The sequence below is a fragment of the Sus scrofa genome, chromosome 1, assembly GCF_000003025.6.
Source record: "Sus scrofa isolate TJ Tabasco breed Duroc chromosome 1, Sscrofa11.1, whole genome shotgun sequence".
Taxonomy (NCBI): domain Eukaryota; kingdom Metazoa; phylum Chordata; class Mammalia; order Artiodactyla; family Suidae; genus Sus; species Sus scrofa.
This window is the reverse complement of record NC_010443.5, coordinates 269,313,300-269,333,696: the sequence shown is the minus strand read 5'-3', so window position 1 is coordinate 269,333,696 and position 20,397 is coordinate 269,313,300. Positions and strand designations below refer to the sequence as shown.

Sequence of the window (20,397 nt, the reverse complement as noted above, 5' to 3'; positions counted from 1 at the left end):
CAGGTATCATGAATATTTTTTTCTTTAACATGTGGATACCAAGTGAATGAGCATATTACTATATCGATTTATGGCTGTTGAAAGATGATATGGCTGGATGCTGGCTAAAGGAATCACATAGTCAGCTATAAGCTGACACTGGTAAATAAGTCAATTTATCAAGAGAGATGAATAGAAATACATAGTGAAGACAGAGAAACACATACAAAAAAACACATAGAGGAAGTTCCCTTGTGGCATAACAGGTTAAGGGTTTGTACCCACATGCAGTGTATACGGCCAAAAAACAAACCACTAGAGATGATAACTGCAGGTGTGTGATATGAAAGTTGATGGTGGCTCCAAGTAGATAATAATGAAGATCAATAGTTCTGAACCTAGGGTACACATTTAAGTCACCTGGAAGCTTTTCAAAACTCCACCTGCCAGGCCCCAACTGCACTGAGAGAACCAGGGCTGGGAGTAAGGCCAGGGTCTGGATTTTTAATAAGCCCACAGGTGCCTTGAAGCTTACCCTGCGCAGGCAGGCAGTAGGTGATGGGGAACTGGTGCAAGTGCAAGGAGATAAAGCCAGGAATCCAGGGGACAGAGCAGAGAGGAAAGTTTATCAGTTCAGGAAAAGGGCTCACACCTGGGTTAGAAGAGGAAGCCTAGAGATAGCCTTCCACAAGAGCGGTGGAAACAGGCAACGAGCCCCTTCCAAGCCCCATGGGAGGGAGGCGTGAAGTGCAGGCCGTCCTTTTGCCTGTCTGGAGCGGTGAGGGGCTGGTTCAAGGTCAGCAGGCATCCATGCCTGGAGGTTAGTGGGTTCCCCCACCTGGGCAGAATGAAGACTCTCTCCCCTTTCCCTCCCTTTAACCGCCTTCCCCACGCCCTCCTCCAACTTTGGGGAACCACAGAGTTTCCAGGGGCCAAACAGCCATTGTCCAGCGGTGGAGGACGAGTCCCCAGCCGGCCTGTCCCCTGGCTCGGTTGTTCTTAGTGTCACCAGGGTAGGGCAGAAGAGGAGAGGGGGCTAGAGAGATCAAGGTGACGGCCGGGGGCACAGAGATATCCAGGGCAAAAGAGGCCGAGCAATAGGGAGACAGAGGACCCAGGAGGCGAAAAGGATGTGAACGGACTAACGGAGAAAAAGAGGAACAAATAGGTCGGGGCGGAGGGTGGGGAGCGGGGGTTGGAGTGGCCGGCACAGGACGAGGAACCGAGAGAGGATAAAATCCCGGCGGGCTGCAGGGGGCAGCCGCGAACAGCCTTGGGCAAGGTCTCCACCGCCCCGCCCCGCCCCGCCCCTCGCCCCGCCCCTCGGCGCGGCTCCTCCCCCGCGGCCCGCGCCCCGCCTTGCGCGCTCCGGCAGGCTCAGCGGCGGTGGCGGCGGTGGCGGCGGCTGGGACTGGCGCGCGTAGGGCCGGCGCACCGGCAGCAGGTGGGCGCGGTGCGGGCCGGCGGCGGCGGCGGCGGCGGCAGTGGGCCTGGAGGCTGTCGGGCGGCGCTCGGTTCGGGCGCAGCCGGCCTTGCGGAGCACCATGGACTTCAACATGAAGAAGCTGGCATCGGACGCGGGCATCTTCTTCACCCGGGCCGTGCAGGTGAGGCCGTGCGCCCTGGGCCCCGTGCGGCCGGCGGCGCCCCAGCAGCAGAGTCCGGGCCACGGGAGAAGGCCCTCGCGGCCGCCGCCCCTTCCCCGCTGCGGGGGTCGCCCTAGCCCCCCACCGCCCCTCCTCCTGCGCTGTCCAGTAGCTAGAAAGAGCCCGGGGCGGCCGGCCACACTGGCCGCACCCTCAGCGTGGCCCGGGGCCGGGGAATGAGCCGGACCTCGGCCCTGCTGCCTGGCGGGGAGGCGTCAGCCTCCACCATTTCGACCGGCCGGCCGGCTGGCCGGGTTATCCGCTGACCTGGTGTCTGTCTGCCCCGGCTCCGGTGGGGGCTCTTTTGAGGAGGGCAGAGGGCACCAGGCGGCCCTTGCCTTCCTGCCCTTGCTCAGCAGTGACTCTGATTCCCAGCAGGCGTTTGGAGGCCCGAGTTCCAGGCCCAAGGACTCGTGCACCCTCCCTGACCCCTTCTCTGAGCCTCACTGGTGCACCTGTGCAATGGGCTGGTGGTTCTGATTCCCTCAGGCCCCTTTTGCACGCTTGGCTAGTCAGTCCGGAAGCCAGAAAGGCTGGGATTATTTCCTTTCTGCTCCCTGGGAGGCCTGCTTCCTCTTATGTCCCTGGGCCTGGGGGGATGGGGAAAGGGCCAGGGTTTGGCTCCCATGCCCTCCTTGGGGGAAGCTGCGATGCTGAGATTAGAACAAGTCCTACCCACCTTGTTAGGGACAAAGAGAGAAACTAAGGCAGCTTTTCATGTAATGGCGAAGACCAGGAGTTAGCTGTGGGTGTGGCGTCCCCTCCTGTGACTTTGAGGTGGTGATGGGGGCTCCACCTCGCTGGGCCTCAGTTTTTCAATCTGAAAAATGGCCTTAGCAATCCCCCTACCCTCCCAGCATGGAGGTGTCCCTGTCCCAGGCACTCTGCATGGACGTGCACACGAAAGGTAAGTCACTCTTGGTGTAACGTGGTTAGCGTTGTACCCGTGCAGCACGTGACCTTGGGGCAAGTCACTTCTCTCGGAACCGCCGTGTCCCCTTCTGTCAATTGGGTGTCACACCATGTCTGCCTCCAAGGGTGACTGCAGTCGCAGCGTTCCGGGAACAGGTCCTGTTGTTTGTCCTTGGCCTGGTTGTTGGTTCTCTGGAAGAGCCCAGCCCGTGTGCCCATGTTTACTAGAAAGCACAGTATCCGTTGAGAATTAATGCCCTAGGGGGGGTTGCTGCTCCATGTTCTAAGCCCTGTGGGTGACCCCCACCCTACTGGGGATGCCAGGAGCCTGGAGCCCCTTGGCGAGTGCCAGTTCATCCAGAAGGCAAAAAATCTTCCCCACTGTTGGTATGGCAACCGCTTTATCTCCCACATCTGGTAAGAACCTGATCTGCCAGTTTCCTGCAACTGTGGGGCCCTAGCACCTGATCTGGCCAGGCCTGCAGAGCCTGGGGTATGTGGGGAGGCTTGGGCCCTGTGGCCTAAGGTTGCCTGGTGGGAGCAGGCCCAGTGGGTGGCCCATACTGGAGTGGGAGCGAGTGCCCAGGCCCCAGCCTCCAGGGTGGAGGAGGGAGCTGGGAGCTTTATAAATAGAGGCTTTCTCTGGCTCTGCACGCCCACCCCCTGCTGCTCCCATCTTGCAGGGAGCAGCCTCGGACTCCACAGGCATCAGCCTCTGAAGCGCTGGGCCCTTCCTTTTGGCGGGCATGGGGCAGGGTGGCTGCCAGAAAAGACAGGGCCTTGAAATGTGACCTGGGCCAGAGAGCACACTCAGGGCACTCTCCTGAGGCCAGTCCGCCCTGGGATAGGAGTCAGCCAGAAGGCATGGGGGCGGTTATTATCAACGCCTGGCAGCTCCTCTCTGTAGGTGCCACCTTGCCCGGTCCCAGGACATGCTGGGTGAGCGCTCAGCCCCTCCATGTACCAGGGGCACCTTTAAGAGCCTTACCTCACCCCCAGCTGGGGTGATAACAATTCGGAGGCAGGATCCCTTTGGCATGGGGGCTTCCAGGAGTGCTTCTCAGTCCTAGAGAGTCAAGAGAGGTTTGCGTATTTGGTCCAGATGATGGGAACAGCTGGCTAAGGGCGCCCAGGCAGAAAAACCCAAGGTAGCTATGGGGGTGGGAGTGGGCGGTGCCAGTACTCATGCTCTTGGTAGTAATTGCAATGTTAGTTACAGAAGTGGAAGGAGAAATGATAATAAAAGCCAGGGAGCCTGTGGCATCGTCACCATCCGAGCCAGGCAAGCAGCCGTGGATGTGGGAGCCACGGCCAAGATGTCGGGCAAGCCCGGTTAGGACTTTGAGCCTCGGTGGATGTGTGATGCCAGGGACAAGTGGCCAGGTGGCACGGTGGGGAGTGCGGCCCTTAACCTTCGTAAGAAGCAAAAATGCCGAGGTGCACGCCGAGGGGGACCGATCGCCTACATCTTAGTGGCGATGCCGTCAGGGTCAGGAGGTCCCTGGCTGGTTCCTGAGAGCAGAAAAGGGACTGAGGGGGACCTTTAATTAATATGACAACCTCAGCTAACATTTATCAGGCCTCTACTGGGTGCTGAGCACAGAACGAAGCACGTGCCAAGTGCTCTGTGAGGTGGGGCCCGTCAGCCCCGTCCTCCGGGGGAAACACTCAGGACCAGAGAGGGGACTTGGCCTCCGAGCCTCAACATTCTCATCTGGAAAACGGTGCCAATGCCACCCTCTGAAGCAGCCGGGTGAGGCGAGGCCTGTTCACGGCCCGGCTCTTGGGGGGCCCCAGTTTGGGGAACGTGAGGAGGAAGCGGAGTCAGGAGGCCAGGAGCAGCGGGTTCCCAGGTGGGGAGCCACGGGCTCTAGCCCTGGCCCACCCAGCCCTGCCGAGAGAAACCGGAGCCCCCATGCATAATTGATGGCTGCTGAGCCGGAGCAGCCTGATGTGCCTGCAGCCAGGGCTGGCATCGGCCTCTGGATGACTCATCGCTGCCACGTCGGCTGGGAGGGGTCTCCAGAACCCCCAGCCCCTGATGACCAGACTCGCTCAGCCTCAGTGGCATCGTCTGTGAAATGGGACACTTGCCCGGCCTGAGCGCAGGGTCGGGCCACAGATGCAGTCAGCAGGGTCTCTTGTGGTCAGGACTGGCCTTCCTCCTGCAGGCCTTCACCCTTTTGCTATTGGCCTGTGTGACCTTCCCTCGGCTGGAGAAGGCCTTGGAGATCAGAGCGGCCAGGACGTGGGCCGGATTCTGGTTGTTCCTAGGGAGCCTACATGGCTCTGAAGGGGAAGCCCTGGCGCATCCTGGTCCCTTCCTGGCCTTGGGGCGGGGCTGCCGAGCTTTCTGGGCCCTGGGCAGTTGGCCCTGATGAGCCAGCGGGGTTCCCCATCCACTGCACCAGGTGACCGGAGGCCAGCCATGTGGGCATCCTCCCCCCACGCTCCCCTGCCTCCCGAGCCATCTCTGCCATCAGCTCCTAACAGCACCAGCACTTACACCGAACGCGGACTCCCTCCCAGACCCTAGGCTTCAGGTCTTAGCCACATCGTTTTTACTTCGTTCTCACAACCTATGAGGGAGATGCCATGCCCCGTTGTCCCCATTTTTCAGTTTAGGCAACTGATGCTCGGAGAGGCAAAGCCACTTGCCCAAGGGCACACAGTTTATGAGAACTGAGACTTGAATCCGGTCCCTCTGATTCTGGATCCCGGGCTCCCCCCACTCACTCCCCTGGCACTCCCTTCCCTGTGGCCCCCCAGCTCCCTGTGGACCCTCCTGATAAGCCGAGACCCCGTTCTGTGCCTTTTGTTCCCTGATCACTTACGTGCTACCAAGTGCGCTCCCTCAGAGTCAGCCTGGCCCCTTAAGGACGGGCTCCCAAGAGCTCCTTGCACCCTAAGTTGTCGGTCTGATTTTGTTCAGATGTTTGTCTGGGGGGAGAGGGGATCTGAGCCCCAAACTCCAGCCCAAGCACCTCCTTTCACAGAGGAACACACTGAGGCCCAGGCAGTTGTACTTTGACCAGGGTCACAGAGCAGGTCAGGGGCAGAGCAAGCTTCTTGACCGTGGGGCCTGAGTTCCAGCCAAGGGGCAGGGGTGGATGGCAGGGCAGGGGCGGTCCTCCCGGCCGCCCTCTGAGCCCTCCACCCCGGGTGCTTCCCCCACAGTTCACAGAGGAGAAATTTGGCCAGGCCGAGAAGACTGAGCTTGATGCCCACTTCGAGAACCTTCTGGCCCGGGCAGACAGCACCAAGAACTGGACAGAGAAAATCCTGAGGCAGACAGAGGTGCTGCTGCAGCCCAACCCCAGTAAGTGGACACGGCTGGTCCCGGGCGAGGGACAGGAAGCCATGGCAGGAGGCCTGGGCGGCAGAGGGGACTTGCTGTGGGGGTTAAAGGAAGCAGCAGCCTCGGTGTTGGGCTCCCCGGAGTGCTCTCTGGGGCAGCGGCAATGCTGAGTTGTGCACAGAGGAGGTGAAGAAATGCCTGGAAGTGAAAACACAATGGGGAGAAGAGGCAGGAGAAACGGGAGCCAGGCCACCAGAGAGAAGGCAGCAGGGCCCAGAGAGAGTGACACGCAAGCCCAGAGCACGCAGGTGCCGCTGCAGGAGAGCCTGTGGGACCCGGGCTGTCCCTGGGTCGGGAGGCTTGTCTGCCTGGCAGTCTGCTGTGAGCCTAGTGAGTGTGCCGAGAGCTTTCTGGCGCCTCTAGGGCCTTGGCCACATGTTATGCTCAGTAAGTCTGTATTGTAATGAGGGAGAAGCAGCGGGGCCTGGACTTCAGACCTGTCATTCAGCCGCTGTGTGTCCTCAGGCAGGCACTTCACGTCTCTGAGCCATGGCCTCCTCCTCTCTGGAGTGAAAGGTTCCAGAGGGTCAAGTGCTGGTCTCACAGGGTTGTAGTGGGCGTCAGCCGGAGAATGTTCTGGAAGTCACTCGGCTGGGCGCCCCTGTGGGGCAGGCCCTGGTCTGGGTCCGTTTCTGTCACCATGGCTCTCAGCCTTGGGCTTTGGCTGCTGTCTCCCAACAGGTGCCCGAGTGGAGGAGTTCCTGTATGAGAAGCTGGACAGGAAGGTGCCCTCACGGGTCACCAACGGGGAGCTGCTGGCTCAGTACATGGCAGAGGCGGCCAGCGAGCTGGGGCCCACCACTCCTTACGGTGAGCAGGTCCCCAGGGCGAGGTCAAGGGTCACGGTCGCCGGTGCTCACCTTCCTCCCACCTCACGTCTTTCCTTCCTTTGTCTGTTGTTGGTTTTAATTATCTAAATGCTACCTGTGTTCGTTCTCCTTGTAAAAAGCTCTGCTGTGTGACCTCAGGCAGGCACGTCACATCTCTGAGCTGTTGGAACCTTGTAAAAGTTCCCTTGCGTTGCAGCAAGTTAAGGCTCCAGCGTTGTCACCGCAGCGGCTCGGGTTGCTGCTGTGGCGCAGGTTCGATCCCTGGCCTGGGAAGTAACATACGCGTCAGACGTAGCCAAAGGAAAAAAAAACCTGACTCCATGAAGACAAAAATAGAGTAAATAACAGAAGCCTCCCTTGACTGGTTTTGCTTTGTGTGTATTTATTAATGGGATCAGAATGTGTGTACTATTCTGCAACTTGATTTTTTAATTTTAATTTTAATTTAATTTTTTTTTTTTTATTTAGGGCTGCATCCTTAGCATATGGAAGTTCCCAGCTACAGCTGCTGGCCTACATACACCACAGCCACAGCAACTCGGGATCCAGACCACATCTGGGACCTACACCACAGCTCATGGCAACGCTGCATCCTTAACCCGGCTGATGAGGCCAGGGATTGAACCCCCAACCTCATGGATACTAGTCAGGTTCATAACCCACTGTGCCGCAACAGGAACTCCATTCTCTGTTTATATGCCTGACTTCCTAGGGGTTGCATGTGTTAGTGTCAGCCAATGATGAATCAGAGATTGTGCTCAAACATCCTGCATCGTGAGTGGGCTGGGAACACCCTCAAAGTTCAGGCAGTTTACGTGTCTGCCCCGTTTTCACTTTGTGAGTGTGCAAAGCCTCCCTCTTAGACAAGGATGCATTGAGAGCTGGGGTTCTCTTCCACCTCTCCCAGGCGTGCTAGACCCACACGTGGCCTTCCAGACCACCAGAGAGATCTGGAGTTTATCAAGGTCCCCTAGGGCTGTCTCCTTTTCCAGGGCTCCTGTTAAATTTCTGGCAGGTCTGTTGCTTGTTGCAACTTCATGCAGCGGTGATGTTGGCCTTCTTCCTGGTAATTTGCCGTTGTGCTCTCTGTTGTTTGCAATTGCATCCCCCTGGATTTTTCCATGTTCCAGCCCAAGTCAAGTCAGCAGCCTCAGGGCTTGCCCCGCCCTGCAAGAGCCGCAGCATCACAGAGCTTTGGCACCCCGGGATCGAAAGCCACAGACTCCATTGTTTTTAGGGAGGTCCAGTAAGTGCTTCAGTAAGTGCTTCTCAATGTGTTCTTTGCCTTTGGTCAGTTTCCAGAGTCTGGAAATGAATTTTTTTTTTTTTTTTTTTTTTTTTTTTTGTCTTTGCCTTTTCTAGGGCCACACTAGCGGCATATGAAGGTTCCCAGGCTCAGGGTCTAATCGGAGCTGTAGCTGCCAAGCCTACACCACAGCCACAGCAACACGGGATCCGAGCCGTGTCTACCACCTACACCACAGCTCATGACAACGTCGGATCCTTAACCCGCTGAGCGAGGCCAGGGATCGAACCCGAAACCTCATGGTTCCTAGTTGGATTCGTTTCTGCTGCGCCACGATGGGACCTCCTATTTTTTATTTTGTTAATCTTTAAAGTGTTTTTATTGAAATACGGTTGATTTACAATGTTGTTTTAATTTCTGCTGTACAGCAAAGCGTTTCGGTTATGCATATTTCCATGCTTTTTTTTATATTCTTTTCCGTTCCGGCTTATCATAGAATATTGAATTTCATTCCCTGTCCCGTACAGTGGGTCTTTGTTGTTTATCTGTTCTGTATACAGTAGCTGGCATCTGCTAACCCCAGATTCGCACTCCACCCTTCCCCTCCCCCCCTCCCCCTTGGCAACCACAAGTCTGTTCTCTGTCTTTCGGTCTGTTTCTTTTTCATAAAGGTTCATTTGGGAGTTCCTGCTGTGGCGTGACAGGATCGATGGTGTCTCTGCAGCAGCAGGGATGTGACTCAGTCCCTGGCCCAGCACAGTGGGTTAAGGATCTGGTACTGTGGTGTAGGTCGCAACTCTGGCTTGGAGTTGACCCCTGCCTGGCTCAGGAACTCCAGTATGCCTTGGGGTGGCCAAAAAGAAAAAGGTTCATTTCTGCCATGTTTTATTTATTTGTTTAGTCTTTCGAGGGCCACCTCCGTGGCATATGGAGGTTCCCAGGCGAGGGGTCCAATCAGAGCTGTACCTGCCAGCCTACACCACAGCCACAGCAACGCCAGATCCGAGCCACGTTTGTGACCTACACCAGAGCCCATGGCAACGTCGAGTCCCCAACCCACTGAACGAGACCAGGGATCGAACCCGCATCCTTATGGATACTAGTCAGATTCGTTTCTGCTGAGCCATGACGGGAACACCATCTGTGCGGTATTTTAGATTCCACATGTAAGTGATATCATATTTGTCTTTCTCTTTCTAACTTACTTCACTTAGTATAAGAATCTCTAGGTCTATCCATGCTGCTGCAAAATGGCATTAATTCAGTTTTTCTATGGTTGAGTAGTATGCCATTGCGTATATGTACTGCATTGTGGTTTTTGTTTGTTTGTTTTTTTGGGGGGGCCACACCTGCGGCCTATGGAGGTTCCCAGACTGAGGGTTGAATTGGAGCTGCAGCTGCCAGCCTACACCTCAGCCATAGATAGGAACGTGGAATCTGAGCTGCGTCTTCGGCCTACACCACAGCTCATGGCCACCCATGGAGCGAGGCCAGGGATCAAACCCGTATCCTCGTGGATACGAGTTGGGTTTGTTTCCCCTGAGCCAGAACGGGAACTCCAGTGCCCCACTGTCTTCATCCACTCAGCTGGCGGAGGACATTGGGTTCTTTCCATGTCTTGACTATCGTGAATAGTGCTGCTGTGAACTGGGGGGAGGGGGCGGCATGTATCTTTTTGAATTATATTTTTGTCTGCATATATGTCCAGAAGTGGGATTGCTGGATCATGTGGCAGCTCTGTTTTTAGCGTTTTGGGGGGAAGCTCCATACTGTTTTCCCTAGTGGCTGTACCCGTTTACATTCCCAGCAGCACTGCAGGAGGGTTCCCTTTTCTCCGCATCCTCTCCAGCATTTGTTATTCGTAGACTTCAGTGATGGCCATTCTGATCGGGCGTGAAGCGGTACCTCATTGTAGGCTTGATAAGGATTCCTCTAATAATGAACAGTGTCGAGCATCTTGTCACGTACCTCTTGGCCTCCTGTGTGTCTTTGGAGAAATGTCCACTTATGTCTTCCTCCCATTTTTCCGTTGGGTTGTTGTTTTTTTGTCCTCGACTTGCACAAGCTGTTTGTGTATTTGAGAAACGAATCCCTTCCGGGTAGCATCATTGTTATTATGATTTGGTCTTTGGGGCTGCACCACCCACGGCACATGGACGTTCCCAGGCCAGGGGTTGAATCGGAGCTGTAGCCACCAGCCTACACCACAACCACAACGCTGTGGGATCCGAGCCGCAACTGCAACCTACACCACAGCTCACAGCAACGCTGGATCCGTAACCCACTGAGCAAGGCCAGGGATCGAACCTGCATCCCCATGGATGCCAGTCAGATTCGTCTCTGCTGAGCCATGTTGGGAGCTCCTGTTGGGAGCCTTATTTGCAAATAATCTCTCCCAGTCCATTGGTTGTCTTTTCATTTTGTGTGTGGTTTCAAAACAAAACGAAAGCTTATGCAAAAGTGTGTAAGTTTGATTAGATCCCATTTGCTTATTTTTGCTTTAATTTCTGTTGCCTTGGGAGACCGACCTAAGAAAACATTGGTACAATTTATGTCAGAGACTATTTCGCCCATGTTTTCTTCTAGGAATTTATGGTGTCCTGTCTTTAAGCTGCTTTGTGTTTATTTTTGTGTGTGGTGTGAGGGTGTGTTGACGTGTTCTAACGTCATGGATTTGCATGTGGCTGTCCAACTTTCCCAGCACCCCTTGCCCATTGTGTGCTCTTGCCTCCACTGTCAAAGATTAACTGACCATAGGTGTATAGGTTTATTTCTGGGCTGTCTGTCCTGTTTCTTTGATCCCTTTGTCTGGTTTTGTGCCATACCATGCTGTTTTGATTACTTTAGCTTTGTAGTGTTGTCTGAAGTCCGGGAAGTTTATTATGCCTCCAGCATTATTCTTTTTCCTCAGGATTACTTTGGCAATTTGGTTCCCTGTAAATTTTAGGATTATTTGTTCTAGTTCTATGAAAAATGTCATGGGTAATTTGATAGGAATCACATTAAATCTGTATATTGCTTCAGGTAGTATGGCCCTTTTAACTATATTAATTCTTCTAATCCAATGCCACGGGATAGCTTTCCATTTCTCTGAATCAGCTTTCTTTTTTCCCCCACAGTCATGGCACAAGGAAGTTCCTGGGCCAGGAATCGAACCCATGCCACAGCAATGAGCCCACGCCATGACAATGTCAGAGCTTTAACTCGCTAGGCCACTGGGGAACTCCCTGAATCATCTCCATTTCCTTTATTAATGTTTTAAAGTTCTCAGCATGAACGTCTTTCACCTCCTTCACCAGGTTTATCCCTAAGTGTTTTGTTTGTTTGTTTGTTTGTTTTTTGGTATGATTTTATTTTTATTTTATTTTATTATTATTATTTTTTTTTTGTCTTTTTGCTATTTCTTGGGCCGCTCCCGTGGCATATGGAGGTTCCCAGGCTAGGGGTCGAATCGGAGCTGTAGCCACCAGCCTACGCCAGAGCCACAGCAATGTGGGATCCGAGCCGCGTCTGCAACCTACACCACAGCTCACGGCAACGCCAGATCGTTAACCCACTGAGCAAGGGCAGGAACCGAACCCGCAACCTCATGGTTCCTAGTCGGATTCGTTAACCACTGCGCCACGATGGGAACTCCTTTTGGTATGATTTTAAAAGGTATTGCTTATTCACATTCCCTTTCTGACATTTTATTGTTGGTGCAAAAAATAATGCTACCAATTTCTTTTATGTTAATCTTATATCTTGCTACCTTGCTGAGTTTATCAGTTCTAATAGTTTTCATGTGAAGTCTTTAGAGTTTTCTATATAAAGTATCATGTCTTGTGCCTGTAACGACAGTTTTACCTCTTCCCTTCGAATTGGATACCTTTTATTTCTTTTTCTTGTCTGATTGCTGTGGCATGGACTGCCAGTATTATGTTGAAGAGAAGTGGTGAGAATGAGTATCCTGTCTTCTTCCAGATTTGTGTTTTGGCCGCATGCATGGCATACGAAAGTTCCCAGGCCAGGGACCAAACCTGAGCCGCAGTTGTGACCAGTGCCAAAGCTATGGTAATGCCAGGTCCTTAACCCATGGCACCACAGGGAAACCTCAGTCTTCTTCCAGATTTTAGTGGGAAGGCTTTCAGCTTGTCAATGTTGAGGATTATATTGGCTGTGGGTTGTGTCATAAATAGCTTTTATTATGTTGAGATAGAGTCCCTCTGTACCTACTTTGGTAAGAGGTTTTTCGTGAGTGGATTTTTTTTTTCCTTTTTTTGCCACACCTGTGTGTCACATGGAAGTTCTCAGGCCAGGGGTCAAATCCAAGCCACGTCTGCAACCTACACCACAGCTTGGCAATGCTGGATGCTTAACCCACTGCCAGGGATTAAACTGGTAACACCACAGAGATGAGCTGGATCATTAACCCACTGTGCCACAGTGGGAACTCCCTGGATGTTGAATTTTGTCAAATGCTTTTTCTGCATCTGTTGAGATGATCGTGTGGCTTTTGTCTTTTCTTTAGTCGATGTGAGGTATCACATTGATCGATTTGCATATGTCGAACCATCTTTGTGAACTTGGGATACATCTCACTGGGTCGTGGTGTCTGATCTATTTTTATGTGTGGTTGGATTCAGCTTGCTAATATTTTGTTGAGTTTTGGGGTTTTGGGGTTTTTATTTTTTTGCATTTTAGGGCCACATTTGTGGCATATGGAGGTTCCCAGGTGAAGGGTCGAATCGGAGCTGCAGCTGCCAGCCTACACCACAGCCACAGCAATGCCAGACCCAAGCAGCATCTGTGACCTACACCATAGCTCACGGCAATGCCAGATCCCTAACCCACTGAGCGAGGCCAATGATCAAACCTGCATCCTCATGGGTACTAGTCAGGTTCATAACCTGCTGAGCCACAATGGGAACTCGGAGAATTTTTGTATTTATATTCATCAAAGCTATTGGCCGGTCATTTTCTCTTTTGGTCGCATCTCTGTCTGGTTTTGGTGTCAAGGTGATGGTGGCTTCGTAGCCTGTCAGGTGTCCCCCTGTTATTTGTCAGTTCCCAATCAATGGGTGTGTCGATAGGTAGCGTTTCCACATGTTTCCAGGCCAGCCATTCTGCTCGTGCCTCTTGGGACGTCTCTGTCTGATCTGTCCCCTACTTCCTGGGGTCACAGCGGCCAGAGTGCCACCCTCCTCTTCACCCTTCCCTCTGTCCCTCAGGGAAGACGCTGATCAAGGTGGCAGAAGCGGAGAAGCGCCTGGGAGCCGCGGAGAGGGACTTTATCCACACGGCCTCCATCAATTTCCTCACGCCCCTGCGCAACTTCCTGGAAGGGGACTGGAAGACCATTTCGGTGAGCGGCCTTGCTGGTGACCCTGGCGGCCCTCTCCTCAGCGCCGCCGAGCCCGGGCTCTCCTCCCGTGCTGGGCCCTTGCCCTCCTGCGGCCTCCCCTGTTGTGGCCCGGGGGCACCGAGGGGCCTGGCGTGATCAACTCCCCTGTCCGGGCCTGTTCTCCTGTGTCGACCAGACGGCCCTGTGGCCATCGCCATCCCGCTCCGGCCAGGGGCCTCCCAGGGCTGCCCAGCGTCTCCCTGATCCCCGTTCTCGCCCCCGCAGAAGGAGAGGCGGCTCCTCCAGAACCGACGTCTGGACTTGGATGCCTGCAAGGCGCGGCTGAAGAAGGCCAAGGCCGCGGAAGCCAAAGCCACGGTAGGTGTCCTGCTGGCCCTCTGCCCCCTGGCCCTGGTTGGAGCCAAGGAGGAGTTGAAGGGACCTGGTGTTCGGCATGGCCTCCCCCCCCTGCCCCGTCCCTGCCTGGAGAGGCCTGGCTGGGGGGGCGCTGCTCCGGGCCGACTGCTGCAGGCCGCGCCTCTCTGCCCCCACCCCCAGCGGGACCCTGGTGGCCCAGACCTCTGGGGGCCGGGATACTGATGGGGTGGGTGGACCAGCAGGGCCCCGATCTGGGCACAGGGCAGCCCACGGCCTCCCCAGGCAGACAGCCGGTCGGCTTCTTGCATGCCCTGCCCTCCTGAGTGCTCGGCTCTGCCCGGGCATGGCTGCCCTTACTAACTGCCCCACGCTGCGCCAGCGCTCCGGCGGGGCGGGGAGCCCCGGAGCTGGATCGCCTCCCCCCCTTCGCCCTTCAGGGAGGCCCCGACCCCGGCTGGAGCTTGGGCCCCTCCTGCCTCCCCTTCACTCTTGGCCCCCGCGGGCCCGTTCAGCCTGGGACGACTGGACTAGGGCCAGGCCAGGCCTGAGAGGGCTGGGCCCGCAGGTGGCCAGGTTGCTAGGGGTGCAGGGGCCTCAAGGCCACCTCACACCCTGGGGAGGGAGTCGCTAGGTCAGATCCAGGCCGTGCCAGGGAAACTGGCTCCTGTGCCCACCCAGGACCTCGGCCCAGGAAGGCCAGGCCCAGCCTGGGCTCCCAGCTGCCCTGGAGTCCCAGTCCCAAGCCTCCCCATGTTCCCCTCCCACAGTGTGGCCTCCTGGGGCCATGGAACCTGGGCACTGCCTCTGGCCAGAGCCACGGGCAAGGTCTCAGCTCATCCGCTTGTGTGGGATCCAGATGGGAGGCAGGGGCTCAGCCACTGGAGTCTTGTTTGGGGTTCAGTAGGAGGACCCATGGCATCAAGTCACCTGGACAGGACAGTCTCCCGTCACTCAGGGCCAGGCCGCCTCCGGAGTACCTGGGCCGGAGCAAGCGCTCCCCGCCTTGGCCGGGCCGGGTGCTCTTCCTTAGTCAGTGGAGCGGCGCCACGCCTTCCCTAGTCTGGGCTGCGCCGGGACACCCCCGCTGAGCGGGGCCCCGGCAGCCCGGGTGCGGCATCCCGGTGGACTCAGGCCCTGCAGTGCGCCCCCCACCCCCCCAGACACCCGCACCCTCGGATCAGGACCCCTTCCCGAGGGCAGGGTCTTGTGCGTCCCCTCCTGCCGGGGCCTGGGGGACCTGTTCCCGCCTGCGCTGTGGACTCACTAACTCTTTGTTTTTGTTCCTTTCCGTCCTGCTTTGGGTAACTTGGCTCAGTGTGAGGGAGATGTGAGTATCCCTGTCCCCGTGCTGTGCTGCTCCGGGGTGGCCCGGCTCGGCCTCGGCCCGCGCTGCCGGGCAGGGGACGTCCTCGGGGCGGTTTGCAAGCAGCTGGTCTCCCCTCCAGAGCCTCTACCACGGGTAGCCTCTGGCCTGGGGGGATGCCGGGCCTTGGAGCCTGTGAGTCAGCTTTTTGCAAATGTTGACAGCCTGTCACTCTGTCCATCCATGCATCCGTCTGTCCATCCTCGTTGTGTGGGGCGGGGCTGGTCCTTGCGCAGGAGTGAGAGCCGTGGTGTGCGGACAGTCTGGATGGAGCGCGCGGGGGTCGGGCGGGCTTTGTCTGGAGGACGGTGGGTCTACCTGGGGCATCTGTGTGAGACTGGGGCCCTGACCTCGGGGCCAGGGACAGACCTGGTCTCTGGCTTGCCTGGAGGTAAGGGTTGTGACTGCCGCAGGCTGTCTCCTGGTGGCCTCGGCTCTCCCGGGCTCCCCAGCGTGTCCACCCACTTGGCCTTGGTCTCCGAGTCCCTAAACCCGCCTCCTCTCCAGGTGGTTGGCGGCGGCCGTGGGGAGCGGGGGCTCCATCCATACTGTACTTGTCTGTGGCCTCCCGTCCCTGGGGCCGGGGGCTCCTGGCATCTCCCTGGGGGAGACTCTGGGGCGGCCTCCAGGCCCTGGCCCAGCGTGACCCCTTTCCCCGTGAACTCTGTTCCCCGCCAGACGGTGCCTGACTTTCAGGAGACTAGACCGCGTAATTACATTCTCTCGGCCAGCGCCTCGGCGGTAAGCGCCCCGCCCCACCCCGCTTCCCACCCTCAGACAGAGGTCCCGAGAGGCCCGGGGAGGGCTGCAGCCCCGCCGCGGTCCGCCCGCCTGTCCCCTGGCCCTGTGCCCACGAAGGGCGAAGGTGAGAGCGGCCCGCTGCACGGACCAGCGCGGGGGACCTAGGGCAGCAGCGGCCCCATCGCCTGGGGGCCTGGGGGCCTGCCTGCCCGGCCCCCGCCCAGAGGAGGCACCCCTGGCCTTGAGCGCCTGGCCTTCCCCGAGGTCACAGACCCCTAGACGGGGGACAAGGACAGCGCTGTCCCTCCAGCCGCCTCTGGGGCACCTCTGCAGGTGTCGTGGAAGAGCTCGGAGGCCTGAGAAGGCTCTGGGAGGGCAGGCGGAGGAGCAGCCTGGGCCAAGGCCCTGCGGTTGGAGAACGGGGTGTGTCCTGCAGGGGTGGGGGGGGAGACTTCGGAGGCCTCGGGGTCTCTTCTCCCCACAGCCCTGTTGAGATCTGTGCTCTTAGCTGTCGAGTTGGGGAAACAGGTCCATCATCACACCTGTCGAAGCCTCCGCTCTGCCTTTTCCTGCCTCTCTCTCTCGGTCCCCCCTGCCCACCCCTCCCCGCGTGGGTGACCTCCTCCATCTGTCACCAGCATGTTGCCATGTGCCGTCATTTGTCCTGGGGGCGTGAACCAGAGTTTAGGGCACCGGCCCCGGTGGCTGGGTCGCTCCTGGACACATGGAGCTTGCTTCCCGTGTCGTGATTTTCTGGAAGGCACTGAGGGGGGCCTCTCTGTCCCCAGTCCACAGGGCTGGCCTTGTGTGCTTTCTGCATTTCGTCTTAGAGTCCCGTCTTAGGGTAGATGTCCCGCAGCGGGCAGGAGAAGCGGGTCTCCTAAGCCGTGGTGGGGGGCGGGGGTCTCTCTTCCTTAGACTCTGGATGACACTTCCTGCCCCCCTTCCTGGGCCGAGTGGAAGGAGAGATATCCTGAAGGGTGGAGGCTGCCCTGTTTTTTTCTTTTGCCATTGAACCCCAGTGTGACTCGGGCGCGAGGCTGCCTTTCTCTACCGGAGGACAGAAAGGTTCAGTGACTGGCCCAGGGTCACTCGGTCCTGCCTCCCAGCCCGCCAGCCTTTGCCTTGAGACCTTAGCCTTGAGACCCCAGTCGGAGCCTGGGGGCGTGCACTGTAGGAGAAACCCAAGCAGGACTTCCCAGCTGGCTGTCCCCCTCCCCGCATGTGGCATGTGGGACTGGATAGATGGGGACGTCGGTGCCCTCCCCGCCCCCCTACCAGGCCTCACCCCAGCCTCAGCTCCTTGTCGGGTCGTGGGGAGGGAGTTGGGAAGAGTGCGGGTGAGAAGGGTTTGGGGTCTCAGTCCGCTGGGCAGGCACGGGCTCTGGGGTTCAGCATCCTCCCCTCCCCGCCCCTCCCCTGCTGACCGGTGCCCCCCTCCCTCCCCCGCTGACCGGCCCTGTGTGGTCTCTGCAGCTCTGGAACGACGAGGTGGACAAGGTGAGTCAGGGGGTGGGGAAGGGGGTGCGGGCACCTGTTGCCATCGGGGGCGGGACGGTTTCCAGTTCTGGGCTCTGCCCCCTGCGGGCCCGTGGCAGGCCTGTCACTTCCCACCTGCCCTGTAGCGTAAGGTGGGCCCTCTGGAGGCCACGGTTGGTTGGGTTTGCAGATGGGCAAGTGAATGAGTGTGAAAGGCCCAGACAGAGTCCCCCAAGCTGGCTGCTCGGCCGAGAACTGGCCCCCGGGGGCTCCTCGTGGGGCTGTCGCTGCTCCAGGGGTCAGGGCTCCAGGTGGGAGGTGAGGTCTGCCCCAGAAAGGAAGAGGGGGCCGGTCCTGGGCAGGCCTCCGGGGCGTGGGGGAAGGCGGCTGGGGGGGAGGCTGGGGGCCCCCCTCTCTCTGGTGCTCATCCTCCGCTGTCCCCAGGCCGAGCAGGAGCTCCGAGTGGCCCAGACAGAGTTTGACCGGCAGGCCGAAGTGACCCGTCTCCTGCTGGAGGGCATCAGTAGCACTCACGTGAGTCCTGCCCCATCTCCTCCTCCTGTCCCCCACATCCTCTTGTCGCCTCTCATGTCCCCACTCAACTAGTCCACACCGGGGCAGCGAGCGCCCCTGGATCTCAGAGGCAGCTGGGCAAGGGCCGCCTGAGCCCCTGCTGTAAGGGCAGGATTTGGCCTCGACAGAGCAAGTCCCAAAGGGTGGGGACCTCCAACCCTCAAGAGCAAGAGGCTCGAGCCGAGGGACGGCCGGGGTGGGATGTTGGGTGCCCTGGCAGCCATCGGCCGTGGGCCTCCTCCCCGCAGGTGAACCACCTTCGCTGCCTCCACGAGTTCGTCGAGTCTCAGACAACTTACTATGCCCAGTGCTACCGCCACATGCTGGACCTACAGAAGCAGCTGGGCAGGTGCCCGCCCGGGACCCTGGCTCCCGTCCCCGACCGCCCCGAGCTCAGAAAGGCCTGTGCCACACGGGGCGGGTGGAGGGCTGCTGACCGGTGAGGCTGCTCACCCTTCCCGGGGCCCAGGCAGCTGTCAGGACGCCCGTGAGGGAGCTGGCCCCGGGGGCCTCTGGGTGCGCTTTCTGGCAAATGTGGGGGGGATGGCGTGGGGTGCAGGGGTGGCAGGAACGGCGGGGGCGTCTCACTCTTCCCCTTGCTTGCTTCTCTCTCTTCATGCTGCCAGCTCCCAGGGAGCCATGTAAGTAGCAGGGTCGCCTCGCCTCCGCAGCCCTGGGCCCAGCTGGCGTTTTGTGGGGCGCAGGAGGCTCCCACTGGGACATGGCTTCCGGCTGCTGAGAGGTACCCCCCGCTCTCCTCTCCAGATTTCCAGGCACCTTCGTGGGCACCACCGAGCCCGCCTCCCCGCCCCTCAGCAGCACCTCACCCACCACCACAGCTGCCACCATGCCCGTAGGGCCCTCGGGGGCTGGCCTGGCCCCTCCTGGGGAGGCCGCTCTCCGCCTGGAAGAGGTGGCTCCTCCCGCCAGCGGCACCCGGAAGGCCCGGGTGCTCTACGACTACGAGGCGGCCGACAGCAGTGAGCTGGCCCTGCTGGCTGACGAGGTGGGCCTGGGTGCCACCCGGGGGTGGTAGAGGGCTGGCTTAGGAGCACCAGGGAAGCGCCGCTGGGGCCTTGGGCCTGCAGACGCTGCAGCACCAGCTTCAAGTCTCCAGGGCCGGGCGTAGAGCCAGGACGGGCCACGAGAGCAGGGGTGGCTCTGGCTCTGAGGATGCCGCCTCCATAGTCTCAGCGCAGGGCAGCCAGGGGGAGCTCCGGCCCCTGGAGGTCGCAGGTCGGGGGCCAGTTCTGCCCTGGCCAGGGCCTGACGCTCCTGCTCTGCCCTCCTCCTCAGCTCATCACTGTCTACAGCCTGCCCGGCATGGACCCCGACTGGCTCATTGGCGAGAGAGGCAACAAGAAGGGCAAGGTCCCTGTCACCTACTTGGAACTGCTCAGCTAAGCGGGCCTCCTCCTGGGCCTGCCCTTTCTGGCCTGGGCAGGAGAGGACGGGTGCGACCCCGCCACTTGTCTCGTCTGTTGGTGACCCAGCTGCTCAGGGTGGGGAGAGCTACCCCACCCCGTCCCGCCCCCGGGCGTCTGGCTGCGAGGGGCCCCAGAGGCTGAATGATCCCGGCCCCTCCCCCAGCCCTGCTTCTGACCTGGTTCCAGAGCCCCCCCAACCTGCCTGCGTCCCTGAGCGCCCCAGCCTGGCCGGCTCCTGCTGAGGAGGGGGTGCTGGCTGCAGCAGCGGCGGCCCTCAGCTCCCAGGCCCCCGGGGTTCCGTGCAGACGGCCTGAGGAAGCCGTGGGGTGCGGGCTTGGCAAGACAGCGCCTGCCTTTTCGTTGCCAAAAGCAGCCGAGGGGGAAAGGCAGGCAGGTAGGTCTGTGGGCAGCAGGCCCGGGGAGCGGGTGCTGTCCCCTCTGGCTGAGCCCGGGCAGAGGGGAGCCCTGCTGGAGAGGCGGGGCTGGGCCGCAGCGGCATCTCCCCGGTGCTACCCTCCCCGCCCAGCGCAAGCCAAGTGTGGCGGCTGCAGCCTGCCCCTCTCTGCACTCACTTTTTAACTGATCTTTTTACTCTGCTGTCTGCTTGCTCTCTAGCCAGTGACGCATAATAAACCATCCTTCGTGTGCACCTTGCCTGGGCTCCAGTGGGTCACGGGCCTCACAGGCAGGGAAGGAAGGAGGAGATGTCACATGTGCTGGGTGGCAAGGGGACAAACAGGACAAGCCGCATGCCTGCTGCGGCCCCTCCTGAAGCTCTAGCTCGGAGGGGAGGGGGCCCTAGAGCAGCAAGTGTGTCGTCCCAGCCCACCCACCTCCCCTTGCGGCTCAGGGGGTGCTTTTTCCTCGCTGAAGCTACATAATAAGAGTCATGCGGACATTTTATTCCTAAGACAGACTTAAATTCGGGCTGAGTGGAGCGGACTATAGGTTTCAGCTTGAGTGACCGGGAGCTGACAGCGCTTCCTGGGGCCCAGCACCCAGCTGAGCACGCTCGCGTGCAGCCGCGTATCCTCAGATGAGGGAAGAATGGGGGAAAAAAGACGAGGGAAGAAGAGATGTGATAGCTACCCCTTGAAGGTTCTGGAACTGGCAGCTGGCCACACAGGGACTCTGGCACAGGT

At 58.6% G+C, this 20,397-nt stretch overlaps 1 protein-coding gene across 12 annotated transcripts; it reads left to right on the top strand.

The window, feature by feature from the left end:
- SH3GLB2 (SH3 domain containing GRB2 like, endophilin B2) lies at positions 1,346-19,909 on the top strand. 12 transcript variants are annotated; one of them, XM_005660506.3, is made up of 14 exons: positions 1,346-1,586; positions 5,715-5,856; positions 6,577-6,705; positions 13,182-13,315; positions 13,580-13,672; positions 14,988-14,999; positions 15,714-15,776; positions 16,695-16,844; positions 17,253-17,276; positions 17,700-17,789; positions 18,077-18,177; positions 18,455-18,469; positions 18,594-18,834; positions 19,125-19,909. In XM_005660506.3, exons 1-14 carry the CDS (start codon positions 1,524-1,526, stop codon positions 19,230-19,232), a joined length of 1,365 nt encoding a protein of 454 aa, XP_005660563.1. In that variant the 5' UTR covers positions 1,346-1,523; the 3' UTR covers positions 19,233-19,909. The 12 variants fall into 12 exon arrangements, with proteins under 12 accessions (XP_005660563.1, XP_005660566.1, XP_005660565.1 ...); XM_005660509.3 differs by lacking the exon at positions 16,695-16,844; XM_005660508.3 differs by lacking the exon at positions 18,455-18,469.